Consider the following 15,598-nt stretch of genomic DNA (forward strand, 5'->3'; position numbering starts at 1 on the left):
CACAACGCTTACACTTCATACTGTAAGAGTTCGTTATGTTGACTGAGACCAGATCATTTTCATTTATTAGAAGAGGAGTCTGTTAGTTTGTGGGAAACAAACATGTTTACAGGAAAAATACAGTTCTGAGACTTGAATTTATTCAATTAGTTCAATTTAACAGAAGGAAATTTCCCCATTTAAACCCAGTGAATATTTATTATTCACTTATTTATTATTTTACATTTTGGTTTTACCGGTGTTTGTTTGATATAAAATAACAGTGTCAATAACTTGAACTAATTTAGCACCATTGAATTAACTTGTTGCTACTTCGGAGGGTGTGAAGGACGAAGTCTGACACGGGGGATTTGACAAAACATACAAGTTGCATTGATACTCAGACACCAAGTATTGATCTTTTATTATGTAAATAACAAATATGAATTGACTGTTTCTGCCTGTGTCGATCAGTCTGTCACATCTCACAGACTGAGAACTTATTTTATCTTATTGGTTAAAACAGATGTTGACACAGATGTTTCCCTTTCAGGACATAATTTGCAGTTGTATCACAAAATGTTTTAAAATCACTATGACATCGTATGGTGATGACATCATGTGGGGGCGGGGCCTATTTCTCACCCTGACTGACGCCTCCTATGTGCCTTTGACATGTTTCTGCTTCAGTGGATCCATTTACACAACTTTTACAATTAATTCTCAAACGAATGCAGATGTTGAAGTCCCAATAACGATCACTCACACACACTAACACAAGAGATGTGTAATCAACACTTATTGGTTTTTGGACTGATTGAATGATTGATTGATTGATTACACTCTGTGTGATCGCCTCGGTGTGTGAGTGATTTGAGAGAATACTTGAAGATGGAGGGGACACAGATGTTCGTTCTGCTGCTGGCGACGGATGGAGGGATGGAGGAGGAGGAGGGATGGAGGGATGGAGGAAGAGGACGAGTCTATGATCGTTTTTTCCTGCTCTCAAAGTTCCTGAAGTTGGCCGGTCGGATCTTCATCTCTGCAAACTCGATCGAGTGTTCGTGGCCCTTCCAGTGGAACCAGTTGATCCCCTGATGTGGAGGAGGTGAAGAAGGAGAAGAAGAAGGAATAGTCGGGATCATTAGCTGTTAGATTTATTTTTTTAAATATCACAACATGCACAGGTGCATTTCCACTGCTATCAACAAAGACAAAAACGCAAGGAAAACATGGATTTAGGAGGAAAAAAATGATTTTGGATGGGGGAAAAAAAGCTGTTATATCCATATTGATGGCTTTTTCCCATCCAAAATCATTGTTTTCCTCCTAAATCCATGTTTTCCTTGCGTTTTTGTCTTTGTTGATATGGAAACAGTCCCGAGCTCGACAGTCGACTAGTAAGGTCTACGACGTGATAAAAACACACGTTAACACTGCTCTCTCATATAAACAGAGTTATCCACACTCAGTGTTGTGTGGTAAGGAACTGGTGGATGTTGCAAAGCATTTGTAGTGATATTTTTGAGCGTTATATAGAGGCCAAAGTCGCGGTTAGAAGAACTGCCCCCATTACTTTGCTGTTTAACTACAGCGTAGCGCAGCTAGCAGGAGGAGAGCTAGGTCCGGTCTGCACATATTTTTCTCAGATTTTTTCCTATGGTCGCACTCGTGGACCTAGAGCTGTGGAGCGTTATTTAGAAAATGACCGGAATTCCGGGCGGTGCGTGGCGCAGTGGTTAAGGCGGCTGCCCCATGTAGAGGCTACAGTCCTCAACGCAGGCGTCCCCGGTTCGAGTCCCGCGTCGGGCAGACCTTTCCTGCATGTCGTTCTCCCTCTCTCTGCCTCCCCCTTTCCTGTCTATCTATACTATGGCTATCAAATAAAGGCATAAAAAGCCAAAAAATATACTTAAAAAAAAAAAGACCGGAATTCTCCTTTATCTGCTGCATAAAATCCTGACAGAAACAACAGGTTTTCTATGTAAACTGCCAGAGGACAGCGGGTGAAAATTAGCTACTTGCTAACTCCGGTACATTTACGTTGGGCTTTTCTTTTCTCTTTTCCTTAAAAAGAGAAAAGAGCTGATGTTATTAATGTACATTGTCCTTTTTAAATAAATAAATAAAATAAAATAAAATAAAAACAGGTTCATGTTGACGGCTCTCTCCTGTCCGTGTACGCACCTTGCTGTGGCTGTCGTCTCCGTACTTCCCCATGAGGTTGACACGGTGACAGTTTTTATACCAGAAGGCTCCTTTGTAGGAGAGGGCGCAGTTGGTGACGGCGATGTCGTTGTCGTTGTCGTAGGTGGAGAAGGGTCGACCCTGGTGGTACGTCATCGAGTCGCCTGGAGGACAAACGCCACTGATTAGCATGAGCATAGAGAGCCTAAGCGGAAGCAGGAAGTAACGGTCACCATGGGACCTGAACTCTGAAAAAGTCTCCATGCAAGTGAACGGGACTGAAAGTTTTATTTCGTGATCCGATTGAATTGCGCCATGAGAAAAAAATCTGTCCTCTACCTGTTTAAAACATCACGTTTCATGAAGAGAAATCAGCAGTTTATCGTAAAGCTATTGTAGAATAAAATTCGGAAGAATCTGTGACCAGAAAGACTACAGGTGGTGTAGGTGACGTCACACACCAAATGCTGCCCTTTCCCGTGTCAGTTGGTGACGTATATTTTGTGGGACACAGATCTGTAGTCTGCAGAGCGTCGTCACACAAAATACATTCTTCCGTTGCCGTTTCACGATAAACTGCTTTTTTTCCCCGGATGAAACGTGATATTTTAAACGGGTAGAGGTCATATTTTTTTCTCATGGCACAATTCAATCGGATCACGAAATAAAACTTTCAGTCCCGTTCACTTGCATGGATAGTTTTTCAGAGTTGAGGTCCCATGGCGACGTTACTTCCTGCTTCCGCTTAGGCTCTCTATTAGCATTAGCATTAGCATCAGCGTTAGCATTAGTGTGTCTCCACCCGTCCCTGGGACTAACCCCACCCGCCCGTCCCCCTCACCTGCCGTCCCGCTGTACGCTCCGATGTAGACCTTGTAGCGCGTCCGCGGCTCGGCGATGGTGAACTTGTCGTACTGAGCGAAGGCCGTCTCGCCGCGGTCGCTCAGGTCGACGCGCAGCTCGTAGTGACCGGAGGAGGTGATCTTATGGAGGTTGGACAGACCTGAGAGGGAGAGAGAGAGAGAGGGAGGTGAAGAGGAGGAGGTGTGTGAGTCAGCAGTGATGGAGAGAGGGAGGTGAAGAGAAGGAGAAGAGAAGGAGAAGAGGAGGAGGTGAAGAGAAGGAGAAGAGGAGGTAAAGAGAAGGAGAAGAGAAGGAGGAGAAGAGGAGGAGAAGAGAAGGAGAGGAGGAGAAGAAGAGGAGGTGAGGAGGTGAAGAGAAGGAGAAGAGGAGGTAAAGAGAAGGAGAAGAGGAGGAGGTGAAGAGAAGTAGAAGAGGAGAAGAGGAGGTGAAGAGAAGGAGAAGATAAGGAGAAGAGAAGGAGGAGAGGAGGAGAAGAGAAGGAGAAGAGGAGGTAAAGAGAAGCAGAAGAGAAGGTGAAGAGGAAGAGAAGAGAAGGAGAAGAGGAGGTAAAGAGAAGGAGAAGAGGAGGAGGTGAAGAGAAGTAGAAGAGGAGAAGAGGAGGTGAAGAGAAGGAGAAGATAAGGAGAAGAGAAGGAGGAGAGGAGGAGAAGAGAAGGTGAAGAGGAGGTAAAGAGAAGGAGAAGAGGAGGTAAAGAGAAGCAGAAGAGAAGGTGAAGAGGAAGAGAAGAGAAGGAGAAGAGGAGGAGGTAAAGAGAAGGAGAAGAGGAGGTAAAGAGAAGGAGAAGAGAAGGAGAAGAGGAGAAGAAGAGGAGGAGAGGAGGTGAAGAGAAGGAGGTGCAGAGGAGGAGAAGAGGAGGTGAGGACAAGGAGAAGAGGAGCAGGTGAAGTGAAGGAGAAGAGGAGGAGGTGAAGAGAAGGAGAAGAGGAGGTGAGGACAAGGAGAAGAGGAGGAGGTGAAGTGAAGGAGAAGAGGAGGAGGTGAAGAGAAGTAGAAGAGGAGAAGAGGAGGTGAAGAGAAGGAGAAGAAGAGGTGAAGAGAAGGAGAAGAAGAGGAGAAGAGGAGGTGAAGAGAAGGAGAAGAGGAGGTGAGGACAAGGAGAAGAGGAGGAGGTGAAGATAAGTAGAAGAGGTGAAGAGAAGAGGAGGTGAAGAGAAGTAGAAGAGGAGAAGAGGAGGTGAAGTGAAGGAGAAGAGGAGGTGAAGAGAAGGAGAAGAGGAGAAGAGGAGGTGAAGAGAAGGAGAAGATAAGGAGAAGAGGAGGTGAAGAGAAGAGGAGGAGAGGAAAGTAAAGGTAAAGGTAAAGGTACTTTATTAGTCACATATACAGCTAGTACAGTGAAATTCTTTCTCTGCATTTAACCCATCCCTGAGGAGCAGTGGGCAGCCGCGGTGCAGCGCCCGGGGACCAACTCCAGATTATGAGCCAGTGCCTTTGGTCAGGGGCACTGACTGGAGGATTAACCTAGCCGACATGTTTTTTAGTGGTGGGGGAAACCGGAGCACCCGGAGGAAACCCACGCAGACACGGGGAGAACATGCAAACTCCACACAGAAAGGCCCTGGGCGGCCCGGGATTCGAACCCAGGACCTTCTTGCTGTGAGGCAACAGTGCTAACCACTGTGCCACCGAGGAGGAGTGGTCTTCGGTCTTACCGAGCCAGAACTCATCGTTCATGTTCCCGAAGCCGGCCGTGTAGTTCTTCCAGTTCCTGAAGAATTCCAGCTTCCCGTTCTGACGCCGGAGGAGAACCTGAGAGAGGAGGAGAAGTTATCTATCTATCTATCTATCTATCTATCTATCTATCTATCTATCTATCTATCTATCTATCTATCTATCTATCTATCTATCTATCTATCTATCTATCTATCCCCCTCTCTGTCTTTCTTTCTCTCTTTCTATCTACCCTGTTTCTTTGTCTTTTTACTTCTTTCTTTGTACCCCCTATCTGTCTTTTACCTTTCTTTCTTTCCCCCTCTCTGTCTGTCTCTTTCTATCCATCTGTATGTCTGTCTGTCCGTCCGTCCGTCCATCCATCCATTCTTCTTTCTATCTATCTGTATGTCTGTCTGTCCGTCCGTCCGTCCATCCATCCATTCTTCTTTCTTTCTATCTATCTATCCTTACATCTACTCTTCTGTTTCTCTCCATCTATCTATCCCTTCCTCCCATCACTCAATCTATCCACCAATCGTAGCAGATTGATATTCTCACCATCCATTCCTCCCTCAATCCCTCTCTCCCTCTCAGCCTTTAACCAGTGTCATCAATGTTACAGTAGCTCCTCTCTCCTCTCCTTCCCTCTCTTCATCCTCCCCTCCTCTCCCTCCCTCATCCCTCCTTCCTCCCCTCTCACCATCCATCCTCCTCCGTCGGTGCTCATGTCACAGTAAACTCGGAGCGGTTGACTTTCTTCTCCTCCCACGTAGACGGTGAAAACTCCAGACGTCGTCTCTCCGTTCAGCAGAACCTGAGCACAGTCTCTGGGGAGACGGTACAGCTGTCCAACTGAGAGACAGAGACACAACATCTGTACAGCTGTCCAACTGAGAGAGAGAGACACAACATCTGTACACAGCTGTCCAACTGAGAGAGAGAGACACAACATCTGTACAGCTGTCCAACTGAGAGACAGAGACACAACATCTGTACAGCTGTCCAACTGAGAGACAGAGACACAACATCTGTACAGCTGTCCAACTGAGAGACAGAGACACAACATCTGTACACAGCTGTCCAACTGAGAGAGAGACACAACATCTGTACACAGCTGTCCAACTGAGAGACAGAGACACAACATCTGTACACAGCTGTCCAACTGAGAGAGAGAGAGAGAGACACCACATCTGTACAGCTGTCCAACTGAGAGACAGAGACACAACATCTGTACAGCTGTCCAACTGAGAGACAGAGACACAACATCTGTACAGCTGTCCAACTGAGAGACAGAGACACAACATCTGTACACAGCTGTCCAACTGAGAGAGAGAGACACAACATCTGTACACAGCTGTCCAACTGAGAGAGAGAGACACAACATCTGTACAGCTGTCCAACTGAGAGACAGAGACACAACATCTGTACAGCTGTCCAACTGAGAGACAGAGACACAACATCTGTACAGCTGTCCAACTGAGAGAGAGAGACACAACATCTGTACAGCTGTCCAACTGAGAGAGAGAGAGAGAGAGAGACACCACATCTGTACAGCTGTCCAACTGAGAGACAGAGATACAACATCTGTACAGCTGTCCAACTGAGAGACAGAGACACAACATCTGTACAGCTGTCCAACTGAGAGACAGAGAGAGAGAGACACAACATCTGTACAGCTGTCCAACTGAGAGAGAGAGAGAGAGAGAGACACCACATCTGTACAGCTGTCCAACTGAGAGACAGAGATACAACATCTGTACAGCTGTCCAACTGAGAGACAGAGAGACGAAGACACAACATCTGTACAGCTGTCCAACTGAGAGACAGAGACACAACATCTGTACACAGCTGTCCAACTGAGAGAGAGAGAGACACAACATCTGTACAGCTGTCCAACTGAGAGACAGAGAGACGAAGACACAACATCTGTACAGCTGTCCAACTGAGAGACAGAGAGACAGAGACACAACATCTGTACAGCTGTCCAACTGAGAGACAGAGAGAGAGAGACACAACATCTGTACAGCTGTCCAACTGAGAGACAGAGATACAACATCTGTACAGCTGTCCAACTGAGAGACAGAGATACAACATCTGTACAGCTGTCCAACTGAGAGACAGAGAGACAGAGACACAACATCTGTACAGCTGTCCAACTGAGAGACAGAGACACCACATCTGTACAGCTGTCCAACTGAGAGACAGAGACACATCTGTACAGCTGTCCAACTGAGAGACAGAGACACCACATCTGTATAGCTGTCCAACTGAGAGACACATCTGTACAGCTGTCCAACTGAGAGACAGAGAGACAACATCTGTACAGCTGTCCAACTGAGACAGAGACACCACATCTGTACAGCTGTCCAACTGAGAGAGAGAGACACAACATCTGTACAGCTGTCCAACTGAGACAGAGACACCACATCTGTACACAGCTGTCCAACTGAGAGACAGAGACACAACATCTGTACAGCTGTCCAACTGAGAGACAGAGAGAGAGAGACACAACATCTGTACAGCTGTCCAACTGAGAGAGAGAGAGAGAGAGACACCACATCTGTACAGCTGTCCAACTGAGAGACAGAGATACAACATCTGTACAGCTGTCCAACTGAGAGACAGAGAGACAGAGACACAACATCTGTACAGCTGTCCAACTGAGAGACAGAGACACCACATCTGTACACAGCTGTCCAACTGAGAGACAGAGATACAACATCTGTACAGCTGTCCAACTGAGAGACAGAGAGACAGAGACACAACATCTGTACAGCTGTCCAACTGAGAGACAGAGACACCACATCTGTACAGCTGTCCAACTGAGAGACAGAGACACAACATCTGTACAGCTGTCCAACTGAGAGACAGAGAGACAGAGACACAACATCTGTACAGCTGTCCAACTGAGAGACAGAGACACCACATCTGTACAGCTGTCCAACTGAGAGACAGAGACACAACATCTGTACAGCTGTCCAACTGAGAGACAGAGAGACAGAGACACAACATCTGTACAGCTGTCCAACTGAGAGACAGAGACACCACATCTGTATAGCTGTCCAACTGAGAGACACATCTGTACAGCTGTCCAACTGAGAGACAGAGAGACAACATCTGTACAGCTGTCCAACTGAGACAGAGACACCACATCTGTACAGCTGTCCAACTGAGAGAGAGAGACACAACATCTGTACACAGCTGTCCAACTGAGAGACAGAGACACAACATCTGTACACAGCTGTCCAACTGAGAGACAGAGACACAACATCTGTACAGCTGTCCAACTGAGAGAGAGAGACACAACATCTGTACAGCTGTCCAACTGAGAGACAGAGACACAACATCTGTACACAGCTGTCCAACTGAGAGAGAGACACAACATCTGTACAGCTGTCCAACTGAGAGACAGAGACACAACATCTGTACACAGCTGTCCAACTGAGAGAGAGAGACACAACATCTGTACAGCTGTCCAACTGAGAGACAGAGACACCACATCTGTATAGCTGTCCAACTGAGAGACACATCTGTACAGCTGTCCAACTGAGAGACAGAGACACATCTGTACAGCTGTCCAACTGAGAGACAGAGACACAACATCTGTACAGCTGTCCAACTGAGAGACAGAGAGACAACATCTGTACAGCTGTCCAACTGAGAGACACATCTGTACAGCTGTCCAACTGAGAGACAGAGACATTAAAGAGACGTCACAGAGGACACCTGCTGCAGCTTCATCACTCTTATGCAACAAAACAAGGAGAATGGAAAGAGAGAAGTTGATGGAAACGTTATTTTTCCATCAGACCGAAGGAAAAAGAAACTGGATCAGGTGAAATGTGAAGAATCGGATCCTTCAAACCTTCACACACACAGAACCGACAGTTTCCACCGACTCCGTTTCCACTCTGTTCGATCCCATTCAAGTCAATCACAGCTTTTTCCACTACGTCTATTTTTGCATCCAGAGCTTCCGGGAAAATTTCAAAATAAAACACAAAGGACAAACTTCTAGTCATCAATCAGTCAATCAGAGCTTAACAGGACGTCATGGATGAAAAAATATTAATCATGGAGGCGGAAAACTGCAATACTTCGTTCTACAAGAATACAAACGGAAAGTAAAAATAAAAAATATCACCAAGTAATGTTGAACAGCAAATCAATGTTGTTTATATTTTAATCTCACTTTATATATGGCTGTTATCACGATAGTTTGTAGTTCTTCTGTCATGATCTCAGAGACGGATCAGAGACGCGACGAATCCAGTGGCTGAAGGTTTGATACGTCAAACTGAACTAAACCGAGTCGGCGTCGGAACGGAGACGGAGTCGCTGGAAACTGAGGGTGAGGAAGTGATTTCTGTGTTTACACTTTAAAGGGATAGTTCACCCAAAATTCAAATTTCACTCATTTTCTACTCACCCTCATGTCGACTAAGGGTTGGGAGAAGTTTCTTCCTGTGTCAGTGCAAATCTTGCGAGATTTGCACTGACACAGGAAGAGCAGTGAACTGAGACACTGGGAGCTTCCGCTACAAACAAGCTTAAAATATAGACTTATTTAATTTTTTTCGGAACAATTTCTCATGTTGGGGCTTCAATACAAGAGGGACATTACAGACGAGCACTATGGAGGTATTTGGATGTTTTTTGGTGTGTCTTTTTGGACAAAGAAAAGTGAGCCCCGTTCGCTACCGAGCCCCCCTGTAACTCAGAGAAGGCACGGAGGACTCTGAAACTTCTCCCAGCCCTTAGTCGACATAAGGGTGAGTAGATAATGAGTGGAATTTGAATTTTGGGTGAACTATCCCTTTAATAAAAACTATCAACAGTAACAGAGCAAAGATCAAAAAGGAAAGGGAACAACAGGAAGTGAAAGAGAAAAATCAAACAATATTTTTCTATGTTTTCATTCAACATGAAGATCTCACAGGCGGTGCAGTTGTGTAGTTGTTGTTGTGTAGTAGTTGTGTGGTTGTTGTGTAGTAGTTGTGTAGTTGTTGTGTAGTAGTTGTGTGGTAGTTGTGCGGTGGGTCTTACTGGTGGTGAACACCGTGGTGACGTGTCGGCTCCTCTGAGCTCCGGCGATGGCCTGAAGTCTGACGGTGTACTCTGTGGAGCCGCTGAGCTGAGCCATGTTGTAGGAGGAGGCTGTCGGGCTGAGCACCACCTCCTGAGTCCAGATACACACACACACACACACACACACACACAGTTCACAGACACAGACACACACACAAAGCATTAACAGAGAGCAGGAGCATCGTGGACAATAAAAAGTATCATTCAGTGTAGCAGCAGTACTTTAACTTGCAGTATTGTTGAGTTGATTGTTGAGCACATAAACTGGTACTGTCCTTGTACTGGCATTAGAGTACTATAGAGCAGTGGTATTAGTACTTTTACTTGTGCTTTAAATAAAAATAACATCACTTCCCAAGGTGTAACTTTTGTTTTTGAAACCTGACAGTTTTTTTTTTTTTTATCTACGAAGGAGTATTAGAGCCAGCCAAAAAAAAAAGCCAGGCAAGAAAAAAAAGTTACACTTTGCAGAATGACGCTCAGTGACAAGTTAACATCTGTAGTTTTATAACGTCCCTCATGATGAACGTAGTGACCGTAGCGAACGCACCCTGATCGTGCCGTCAGCAGAGGAGAAGGTGAGTGTGTATCCGGTGACGGCCGCCTGAGGAGGTTTCCACGTCAGAGTGGCTCCGTCAGTCTGGATGTTCACCGCTGTGAGGTCACGAGGAGGATCCACACCTGAAGACACAACGTCGATAAAATAAATCTGCAATAACTGACTTTTTTTCCCCCCATCATCATTAATCCAGTAGAAGTGAAAAACTCAGTCTCTTCTCTTTCCTTTTAACCTTCCTGTCCTCCTTCCTTCCTTCCTTCCTCTTTTGATCCAATTGACCTGATCTGTTCCCTCCCTCCATCTTTCTTTCCTTCCCTTTTCCCTTCCTTCTTTCCTCCCCTCTTTCCCTTCTTCTTCCTTCCTTGAACGAATCTGTTCCCTCCCTCCATCTTTGTTTCTTTCCACAATCCTTTTCCCTTCCTTCCTTCATTCTTCCTTCTTCTTCCTTCCTTGAACGAATCTGTTCCTTACTTTTTAACCCAATTAACCCAATCTGTTCCCTCCCTCCTTCTATCTTTCCTTCCTTTTCCCCTTCCTTCTTTCCTCCCATCTTTCCCTTTGGTCCTCCCTTCCTTTCCTTCATCCTTACTTCTTCCTTCCTTTTTGACCCAATCTGTTCCCTCCCTCCTTCTATCTTTCCTTTGTTTTTCCCTTCCTTCCTTCCTTCCTTCCTTCCTTCCTTCCTTCCTTCCTTCCTTCCTTCCTTCCTTCCTTCCTTCCTTCCTTCCTTCCTTCCTTCCTTCCTTCCTTCCTTCCTTGACCCAGGAGGACAACGGGAAGGTTAAATCACTCACTCTTTATCCAGACAGGTAGTGAATCCATCATCATTCAACACATTACACAGTAGAAACGTCTCTTAGCTCCACAGCTCCTGGTCACTTCTCCGTCAGTCGTCCTCACTCACCTGTAGTGAACTCTGTGGCAGCAGATTCACTCCTCTGAGCCTGTTTCATGGCGTGAACTCCGACCATGTAGTGAGTTCCTGGGACCAGGGAGCCCATCTCAAACTCCACCGTGTTTCCTGAAACATGCTCCACCACCGGAGACACTGCAGCACACACACACACATAGAAACACACACAGTTTTTCAAGAGGAACCGGTCTGCAGGGAAGATGGCCGACACGGGCGCCGCCATAGGTCCAGTCTATACCGGAGGTCCCATTATATAATATTATATTATATTATATTATATTATATTATTTACGATGATGACACATTGTAACTCTGTGATTGTTATTTTTCCTTCTTTTTACGAACTTCTCAGTTTTACATAGCGTAAAGTTCTGTGAGTGATTGTTAAAGTGTTTTAAATCTGGCCACTTCATGCAGAATAAACACACAGGGAAGACAAACGTCCTCCTGTCTTCTTTTATACTTATTCAGTTTTAATCACCATAATCCACTTGGTTTAATATATATACTTTTTTAAACTAGCGTTTTATGGTGGATGGCAAACTTTAGTTCGGCTACAAACTTCGGGCTGACCAGATTTCCTCAGATGGGTACTCTTGAGTTTTTCATAAAAATCTGAAAATAAACCTGGACTCAAATGCAGAATAAATGTAAATCTATGTTTCTTAACAAATTTTACATAATTTGTCACATTATTTAGAAAAGAAGTGGTGTTTTTTGGTTTATGTCCTGCTCAGTATAGAAATACAACAACAACAAAACTATTTCAATTTAATGTTTCCAGGAAGAAAGTATATTTTTTTATAAGTACACTTAAATCCACTGTAGAATATTTAATATTATCATTCTTCTGTGGTTACACCATGTGACATTTTCAGGGCATTCAGTCAGATTTTTGTTAAAAATGGTTAACATTTTCTCCTGTCCATTAAAGGCGAAGAAACCCCAAAAATATACTTAAAGAGGAACTAAACCCCTAAACCACTTTTTTCTGCTGAAAACAAATGTATTTGGGTATAAGGTAGTGTTGTCAGTTGATTCTGGTCCAACTTTTGACATTTTAGTCAAAATATTTCAATTTGGTGTATTTTGTAGTAAAAATGTAGAGTGACTGCCCTCTATGGGTTGAAACACGGCTATTACAATCGAATTTTTCTATTGGCTGAGATGGAGGCAGATGACGTTTTGGAGGCAGCTTTCGTCACCGGCCACTAGCTCCCCGACCAATCAGCACCGGCTGCTGCCTGCCGCTAACGGTTGCTAGGCACTCTAGCTGCTCTGCTGCGGCTAACGGTTGCTAGGCGCTCTAGCTGCTCTGCTGCGGCTAACGGCTGCTAACAGCTGCCTGAACGGGAATCGTTAGTGCGGCCGGCGCTAACGAGCCGTTAACGAGCTAACGAGCCGGCGGATCAGCTGTAGATGCTGTGTCACGGCTCTGGCGTCCTCTCCTAGTAGTGTCCACGCTACTAGTGCTGTTAGAGTAGCTCGTTAGTAGCTCGTTAGCGCTAGCAGAAGTGTTGATGTGTGTTTATTACTTTTTTTTCTCTTTTGTGTGATTTCGCGGGTGTGAATGGGGCGCAGGGGGGAGGGGGGGTCGGAGAGTGCTCCTGGAGTCCCGCCCATAATCAAGGCATTTTTTGAATTTCAAGCTTAGAGCACGTCATCCAAAACTGAGGGGTTTAGTTCCCCTTTAAAAAAAAAAGGTTCAAATGTCATAATGAATACAAAATGTACATTTTAACGCATCTGATCCTTTTAAGACAATTTTTAAAGATATTTCTGAATTGTGCATCTTGTCGTATCAGTGACGTCTATGAACGAACCTGTTTCAGCTGAGTAGGTGATGACGTAGCCGTCGACCGTGGCCACAGACGGTTGCCACAGCAACAGAGCCGAGGTGTCGGTGACGTTCACTGCGGTCAGACCCTGAGGTCGGTCCAGAGCTGGAGGACAGAAACACACACACAAAGAGCATCAGAGGACATGTGTCTATGACCTGAGCCAGGTGTGTGTGTGTGTTTGTGTGTGTGTTTGTGTGTGTGTGTGTGTGTGTGTGTGAGGTGAAGCCGACCTGTGGTGACGGTGTCGGTGCTGGGGTCGCTCTCCTCCAGACCCTTCACGGCGCTCACCGTCACCTGGTAGGTTTTCCCTGGGACCATGTTGGGCAGCAGGGCCTCGAACACACCGCCGTCCACCGTCACCAACATGGGGCTTCCTGTGGAGCAGAGAGGAACTAAACACGAGTCCTGACCTGGAAACGTCACATATCGTTCCTTTCATCGTCTTTATAGTTGTACTGTTTAGGCCCCTGGTGGATTTCCATAGAAAATACAGATTAAGTCTTAAATATAGAGTTAAGTGTTGATTTTTACTGGATTATCTCGGTTTCAGTGATGACTATGTTCTTCTACCAGTGAGGTGATCTGTAGCTCTTCCTCTACTCACCGTTTTTATCTCCTGTGCTGACAAACAAATAAAATAACTCATCTGACTTCCACCTCTGGAGAATATGTACCTACTTGCTATTTTAAATGTGCATAAATGCTGTTTTTATGTTACATGTACAGTGGGGAAAAAAGTATTTGATCCCCTGCTGATTTTTGCCCTTATGTCATTTTATATGATAATATTATTCTTGGATGTTTTTGTTGATATTCTGTCTCTTTCTGTTTAAATAAACTCACCATAAAAACTATAGACCGTCCATTTCTCTGTGGGAGATCAAACTGTGGATCAAATACTTATTTTCCTCACTATAAGTGTAATTGAAAAGTTTTATTTCATATTGATTGAAAACATATGGATTCACTTTGCAATTTGGATGTAAAACATAACACTGTGATTCCTATCACATCACCTTTTTGTCATAAGAAGATGTGTTATATTATTGATATTAAAGAAAATCCTAACTAAACCACAAATGTGGCTAAAATCAGCTTTATTTAACACATTTGAACAGTTATAGCTCTACAAATTAAAATAAATGTACAAGTATTTGTATTGCAATTAAATGTCACCAAGCAACAGGAGGTGCGGTGACCCTGATTGACCTCTTACCTCCTTCAAAGGGCGTGTAGGCGATGCGGTAGCTGTCGACGGGAGCGCGAGGCGAGGACCAGTGAACCACGGCCGAGGAGTCGGTCACCTCGGAGAAGTGAAGACCTCGTGGCGTGCTCAGGCCTGAGACAGCGTGAGGAGACACGTGCAGGACAAAAAAACAAAAACAGGTGAATGAGAGCAAAGAGGAAACGTTGAAGACCGTTCTCCGTTAGACGGACGTGGAGTTAATCCTAAACCAGAGGGATGAAGACGATTAGTGGCTCCCACACCCAGACAGTTCAGTGGTTAGTATCTTGTCATGTACCTGTCTGAGCAACACCAAAAATCGGTTGGGAGCGTTGGTCCAACGAGACCCCGTAAAGCTCGATTTCATACTCAGTGCCACTCATGAGTCCAGTTAAAACCTTGGTCCGCTCGTCGCCGCGGACGTTGACCTCCTGAGGGTGAGCTACTCTTTTGCTGTCTCTGAGTTTAATCACAAATCTGTCAAACAGGTCTTCATCCGCCGTCCACGACAGACGGAAACCGTCGGCCGCGATGTCCGACACAAAGAGATGCTCCACCTCCGGCTCGGCCTCTGGTTAGACAAGGAGAGGAGACAACAACGTTGCAGCAGGTTTTGGTTTTTGGTGGGCTTTTTTTTTTTTATATTCATCATGAAAAGATGACCGAAAGAGGAAGACGAAGAGTCAGCGGCGGTCAAGACGGTTAGAGTCCAGCCTGAAGGCCCGTTTGTCCATCACCTCCGGTCTGGGCATGCTGAGGCGTCCGTTAGTGCAGGGACCACGTTGTGAGGGAGAATTAAAGAAGACGAGATGCTTTTTTTTTTGTAGGTGTTTATTTAGATCGGTTAAGAGGTTCACATTCCAGTGAAAAGGGTCTAGTTGATCTGTGGGAAGGATTTCAGCAAACACCAGTCGAGACGAGGTCCCCATGCGTCCTGAAGGCCAGTCAGTGCATTCACAGACAATGAAACGAATGAGATTAGAGGTTTAAATCAACAGACACTTCATGCTCAGAGTGGCTGTTGATTTATCAGTGTTTTCCCACTTTTGTTTTTTTGTTTTGTTTTGGACCTAGTTTATAAAAAAAAAAAAAAGACGACCAAGAGATGAAGACGAGACGTCCACAGACATGATACGACAAAGATCATGTTGTTACTAGGGCTGTTTTCGACTAAGGATTTTCATAGTCGAATCTGATTCGTCAGATTTTGCCATAGTCGACTGATCGTCGAACCTTTTTTTTTTTTTTTTTTTTTTTTAGATAGCAGCAAATTTGCGACTTTTTCCGT

The 15,598-nt window shown here is 45.0% G+C and overlaps 1 protein-coding gene across 3 annotated transcripts in view; it reads right to left on the bottom strand.

Annotated features, from left to right (window-relative positions):
• Positions 1-372: 372 nt before the first annotated feature.
• Positions 373-15,598, bottom strand: part of LOC146976971 (tenascin-like) — a 61,324-nt gene continuing 46,098 nt past the window's right edge. For all 3 annotated transcript variants that reach the window (XM_085792771.1, XM_085792772.1, XM_085792770.1), the window contains 12 exons: positions 14,609-14,881; positions 14,302-14,424; positions 13,316-13,459; positions 13,068-13,187; positions 11,236-11,379; positions 10,323-10,453; positions 9,731-9,863; positions 5,385-5,536; positions 4,684-4,780; positions 3,008-3,169; positions 2,167-2,330; positions 373-1,073 (listed from right to left, as the gene is read on the bottom strand). In XM_085792771.1, coding sequence (XP_085648897.1) covers positions 963-1,073; positions 2,167-2,330; positions 3,008-3,169; positions 4,684-4,780; positions 5,385-5,536; positions 9,731-9,863; positions 10,323-10,453; positions 11,236-11,379; positions 13,068-13,187; positions 13,316-13,459; positions 14,302-14,424; positions 14,609-14,881 — 1,754 coding nt within the window. In that variant the 3' untranslated portion in view covers positions 373-962. The remainder of the gene's footprint in view (positions 1,074-2,166; positions 2,331-3,007; positions 3,170-4,683; positions 4,781-5,384; positions 5,537-9,730; positions 9,864-10,322; positions 10,454-11,235; positions 11,380-13,067; positions 13,188-13,315; positions 13,460-14,301; positions 14,425-14,608; positions 14,882-15,598) is intronic.

Source organism: Trachurus japonicus, chromosome 12 (genome assembly GCF_045865225.1).
Source record: "Trachurus japonicus isolate A0001 chromosome 12, Traja_1.0".
NCBI classification, from domain to species: domain Eukaryota; kingdom Metazoa; phylum Chordata; class Actinopteri; order Carangiformes; family Carangidae; genus Trachurus; species Trachurus japonicus.